General features: G+C 36.7%; 1 protein-coding gene across 1 annotated transcript in view; it reads left to right on the top strand.

Moving 5' to 3' along the window:
• Positions 1 to 5,969, top strand: part of LOC106532056 (paired box protein Pax-6) — a gene marked incomplete at its 5' end in the record, with an annotated part of 44,586 nt that overhangs the window by 8,151 nt on the left and 30,466 nt on the right. Inside the window, 2 exon segments of the mRNA XM_014028039.1 lie at positions 1,684 to 1,899; positions 5,696 to 5,858. Of these exon segments, the coding sequence (XP_013883493.1) occupies positions 1,684 to 1,899; positions 5,696 to 5,858 (379 nt within the window).

The following is a 5,969-nucleotide window of genomic DNA, read 5'->3' as shown; positions in this document are numbered from 1 at the left end:
TCTTAGAATACGAAAACATTGGTGAATGCCACAAATTCTCCTAAATCATTCGTACGCACAACTTAAGAACAAATCTGTGCGTACGAACGGTTCTTGCATGAGGCCCATTGAGTCTCCAACATTGTGTCTTTTTAAATTAAAGGTATAAATCTCTGCAAGAATGCACATCACCCACACTATTTCCTACCAGAGTTTTATAATAAGATCATTTATGAAAAGAAATATTGGAGTTAGAGAATTAAAAAAAACAAACCCTTGGCTTTCATTTTTACCCACAGAAATCAAGTACTTTTATTATCATGTTCATGCACCGTAGTGCCCAGTCCACACAGGCTTACAAGACACATCAAAACAAACAAGAACACAGCTGAATGCTAGCTTTAAGAAGCTATTAGCCACTGTAGCTGAGTTGAGCTAAAGATGAGGGAAAGGGCCCACATGGCAGACAGGTTTGGGCCACATCTGGTGACAAGTTGGCATGGCATGTGGTTTGTCAATCAAATGTGGGCCAGGCCTGGCAACAATGGCACTGTTTTTCAAGACGAAAGCCACAACTGGTCCGGTTGTGTTTTGTTTAATATGGTGCTTTCCTGGGCACGGACCACCTCTGGCAAATCACATCTGGGCCACCAAAGGGTCGTCATTCTTTGTTTGTCATGTGAGATATATGAAGCCATTATTTTTGCAACTACCAAAGGATGATTGGAAAGTAAACACTAATGCACCCCCATACCATCAGAGACGCAGGTATTTGAACTGTGTTGACACAAGTCAACAGATTAATTTCTCTTTACTGAGGATGTGGTGTTTAGTTTTTGAAGATAATTTAAATTTTTTATCCACAGAGCTGTCTTCCTCTTTGCCTCAGTCCATATTTGGCTTATTCTTTGCGTGATAGAGCTTTAACTGCTGCTGGTTTCTTCTTTAGATTATTCTTTTTTTATGTACAGTGCCCTGAGACAACGTATGTTGTGACTTGGCGTTTTATAAATAAACTTGAACTTTCAGTTCAAAGCAGAACCAGACTTTCCTGAATATTTAAAGAGATTCCAGCCAATCAGCTTCTGAAGAAAATAAAAGAAAACAAACAAATGAATTAATAAACTAAGAAAATGTAGAACATTTGGTTGTTTTTAAGCCTTCTCATGCTGTTTATTCTCGCTTCAAAGTTTAGGTATTATTATTTTTCTCCACACTCTGGTTTGAATTATTGAAAGGCAAAGGTGGGCAAAAATGTTTCTGCCTGTGTTTGTTTGTTTTTATATTACCAAAGAACTCTTGTCAATTACTAATCAAATTTTATCAAAACTTAATGAAAACAAATCCTTGGATGTACATCTACTGTATAAATGAGACGAATACAGAGAAAGAGATTTGTGATCTGAGTGTGATTCACCAGGTTAAATCAATACATAATTACATGTTATGGTTCAAGGTTTGACAAAAGTTTGCTACAACGCCCTCATTTCTCATCATCTGTTCATCTAAATCTAAAACTTTGACTCCATCTCTCTGAATAAAAAAAAGAGTAGTGAAGAAAACCTACTATAAACACTTTACAAAGTTAAAACACCTCTTAAAAGCTCAGAATGCTAAGATCAGGGCACATCTTTTTCTTCAAACCATGACTCTGATGAGTCACTAAGTTAAAGGCATGCTGTGTCTTTTTGTTTTTCTGTCCAGGTGTCAAACGGCTGCGTCAGTAAGATCCTGGGTCGATATTATGAGACGGGCTCGATCCGACCCCGAGCCATAGGAGGGAGCAAACCCAGAGTGGCAACTCCAGAGGTGGTGGGGAAGATCGCTCTGTACAAGAGAGAGTGTCCGTCCATCTTCGCCTGGGAGATTAGAGACCGACTCCTGGCTGAGGGAGTCTGCACGAACGACAACATACCCAGTGTGAGTGTTTAATTATGTCTGTGAAAAAATACAGAAACTATGAACAATTAAAGAGGACTTTTTTCTTATAGTTTTAAGATTAAACTTTAATAGTTTAAATGTTTTAAGAAGAGGTCAATACATTTAGTGAAATGTTAAAATGTTGAAAGAATAAATCATGAACTAGGTCTTCAAAATATATCAGGAGTTTAAAATTGGAAAAACAAACCCAATATTGGCACAAAGACCTTCCACAGCTTTCTGTCTTGTGTCAATGGTGATTTTATATCAGTGATTCTCAAATATATTTTGTCTGCCCTCCATACTGGAGAAAAAATTGTCCCCTCAAATCCTCTGTTAGTCTGGTAAATTCAAAGTGGAAATTGTAAATTTATTTTGTAATGTGATAAACTAGCTGTCATCTACAGACTTGTGTGGCTAGAAGTTGATCAATCCATGCCTGAATGCTTGATAATAATAAGAGGTGTATAGTAATTAAATACATTTATTTAATTATAGTACTTAAATAATTTATTTGAGGATTTGTAATTTTACAAAGTAAATTTTTAAATTGTTACCTTTACTTTTGTTTTGTAAAACCTGAAAATACTTTTGCTTCTTTACTTTCAAATTTAACACCTAGTTAATCATAACAAAATTAAATATGTCTGAACTCATTGTGTAAAAAGTTGTTTTCAATTTTACTTTTATTGTCCTGATTTTTGTGAACAGTTTTATGAGTGAAGTACTTTTCTCAGCAGTTTAATTTACTTTTACCAAAGTCATTTTCTGTTAAGATATTTTTACTTAGTTTTATTTTTCCCAAGTATTTTAGACCTCTGGTAATAATTTAGGTAAACTAAAACAGAATCAATGCAAAAACCTCAAACTGTGTTTTCAAACTGATCATTAATTATATTACATTTACAGTGTGGTTTCAAATACAAGCAAGCATAGCTCATCCAAGTTACCAACCGTTGTGGAATTGAAATGTGCAGATGTTGATGACAAACTACAAACACTTTTTATTTTTCAGGATAAAAACTTTGTGAGTTTTGGAGAAAAAAAATTAAAGGGAGATACACGTTTTAATCCCGGGCTTTCAAACACAGCAAAAACAGGAGTGTTAAAATTTCAGTGATAAACTTTTGGGTGTTGATTCAACACCCCCTAATGTGTATTTTAACACTTTCTGAGGAAACTGACACCCATGTTGGTGTTAATTCACAGTGTTGATTTCCTCAGTGTTGAATCAACACCGGACAGTGTTAAATAAGCTCCACCCACTGTTAAGTTTTATATAACACTTAAAAGTGTTGTTATTTACTGAGCCCGGACATGGGGGATTTTTTTTCTTTTTGCGTTCCCACGCAAAAGTATTGCGTTCCCTCGCAAAAGTCGTTAAACTGTTATGCCTGCTGGTTTATTATCAAACTCACATGTTCACCATTAGCGAGTTAGTCTACTGCTTTAATTCAGCTTCAGAATGAACATATCACACAACCACACATGGAAGTATGTCATATGCCGATATTTTAACACGGTGCAGCCACGCGACATCAATGTCAATTTCTCGAACTTGTGGCGACACATCCTGTTTTGGTAACCCAATATCTGATTTAATTCAGTTCATATACAAATCAAACTTTTGCGTGGGAACACAAAACAATATTGTGAGGTTACACAAAAGCATTGTGAGGGAATGCAAAGGTATTGCGAGGTAACTCAAAAGTATTGCGTGGGAACGCAAATGAAAAAAACCCCCGTGTCCCCTCATGGGCTCCGTAGTTATTTAACCCCATGCAGTGTTGAAAGAAGAATTTTGAAAAGCTCCGCCCTCTTCCACCTCATGTCAGACAGACCAGTATTTACCCAGCATTCCTTGCTGAGAAATCTTGCAGAAATGATGTTTTTGTTTATGACCATTAAAGAAGTTCATGAGAGTAAAAATTAGTTGTTCTGGTTAGTTTTCTTGTTCAGTTTGATCAAGTTGTTCAACTTTAAGTTTGTGTTATTGGCCAAAAATTGACACCATGAGTGAGAGGTACTTCCTGGTGTGTGAAGAGTGACTCCATTATACTTTTCTACTTAGTACAGAGCATCACTACAAAGAGTTTGATATTAACTCTGAGTGTTAATTTTACACTCAGTTTGATGGTGTATTGACACCCTGTGGTGTCTGTTAACCTTTCTAACACCACGATTTCCTTACACTTTATTTTAAGACTGTTGAAATGTTAATGTGACACCCAATATTGTTGAATATTTAACACTAGCTGGTGTTACTTTTGAATAGAATAGAATAGAATAGAATAGAATAGAATAGAATAGAATAGAATAGAATAACTTTGTCTGTCCCAGATGGTGACAGAATTTTTTCTTTGACAGGGCTCCAATAGCATACATACAACACACTCAACTACCCATAAACACACAGTATTTATAGTGTTAAAATAAACACATATTTTAACACTATATTTTCACACTAACACTATTTTTATGTTAATGTGACACCAAGAATTGTTAAATACTTAACACTGTTTGGTGTTAAAATTTAGCACGTTCACAAAAGTTATTTTAACACCAGCGAGTGTGGACACATATAGACACTTTGTTGGTGTTGAAATTAACACTGTGGGTGTTAAATTAACCCTGGCATTTTTGCTGTACCAGGTTTTCCTCAAACTGAGTACGAGTACTTCTGTTTCCACGTCTTCAGCTACAGAACAGACGTTTGGTTGCTTTGTCTTTTTTCTTTCAGTTTTTCATATTCTGGATGACTGAGTATCCCACAGAAACATGATAGTAATAGTGTCGGACAGTAGTGATACTAAAGTTACTGGATCAGTACTTTAACTAGTTTTATATAAAGCACGTTGATCCTGTTCCAAAAATACAGTCTGCACTCGACATGCTAACATGTAGCATTCATGCTACGCCTGCAAACAGTGAGCTGAACGTGACATGACGTCATCTTCTGCACATGAAGGCATAAATCATCACACTGGAGTCTAATGGAAGTTACATTTAATATGTGTACATCAACTCTTAAAAAGAAAAAAGTATCAATTTCAAGTATTTGAACGAGTATGAGTACTTGTAAAACTGCTGGTACCAGTATCAATATCAGACACCACTACTTACAAATAGGAATCTTTTGGTGTTAATGAGGTTTGACTTCAAAAACTAAAGCAGCAGAAAAAAGTGAGTCATACTCTTGCTCTTGCTTTAGGCAGCCATCACTTTTTAACACACCTGTCCTGTCCTGCAGCGACGTGACCTTTTAGAAACTAAGAATGAAGCGTGGTGTAGAACTCCACTCAGTCGCATTGTGTTGGTCTGCAATGAATACAGTGATCGTCTTTGTAAGGAACTATTTTTAAACTAAATGCAAAGTCACCGTCCATCGTCCTTGATCTTGACTTTGTAACAAGCCTGTTTATTCCTGGGATCAAGTGATGCCACAGAACAAACGTCTGAGTAAATGACACGTCTGGTCATATTGTCTGGTGTTGGGTTTTTGGTTGTGAGTTGACAACAGCCAGCAGTGTCAGGTTTGCTGTTATGATGTCACTGCTGTGAGAGTGAAGACTCTGCATTGGTGCTTTGTAGTTTAAACATGGAACCAGACACAAGGTTTGCTCTCCCTAGCTCAGTCTTAAAATGCTATTTTGACTTTATTCTCGGCATTTCAACTTTAATCTTCACCTTTATCTTCTGAATTAGATAATAAGCTTTTTTTTCTCCTGAGTGACCATCATGGTGCCTATTAGTGACGATTAGACGATTTCTCTTACAGTTTTCTGTTTATCTCCAGGTTTCCTCTGTAAACAGAGTTCTCAGAAATTTGGCCACAGACAAGCAACAAATGGGCACGATTGGATCTGAAGAGATGTTTGACAAACTTAAGCTGCTCAACGTACAAACCGCATGGGGAGGACGATCAGGGTGGTACACCAGGACTACAATCTCCAGCAATGGTAAGATTTTTATTTTCCGCCCTGTAGTGGTCACCCTGGGTGGAATAAACGTTCCACCTGCCTTTGAACTTGACCACGGAAGGCCTCCTTTAAAGAACAGAACTCTGTTCA

The sequence above is a fragment of the Austrofundulus limnaeus genome, unplaced genomic scaffold, assembly GCF_001266775.1.
Source record: "Austrofundulus limnaeus strain Quisiro unplaced genomic scaffold, Austrofundulus_limnaeus-1.0 Scaffold713, whole genome shotgun sequence".
NCBI classification, from domain to species: Eukaryota; Metazoa; Chordata; class Actinopteri; order Cyprinodontiformes; family Rivulidae; genus Austrofundulus; species Austrofundulus limnaeus.
Note: the sequence above shows the minus strand (reverse complement) of the source record. Positions and strands in the feature narration are given on the sequence as shown.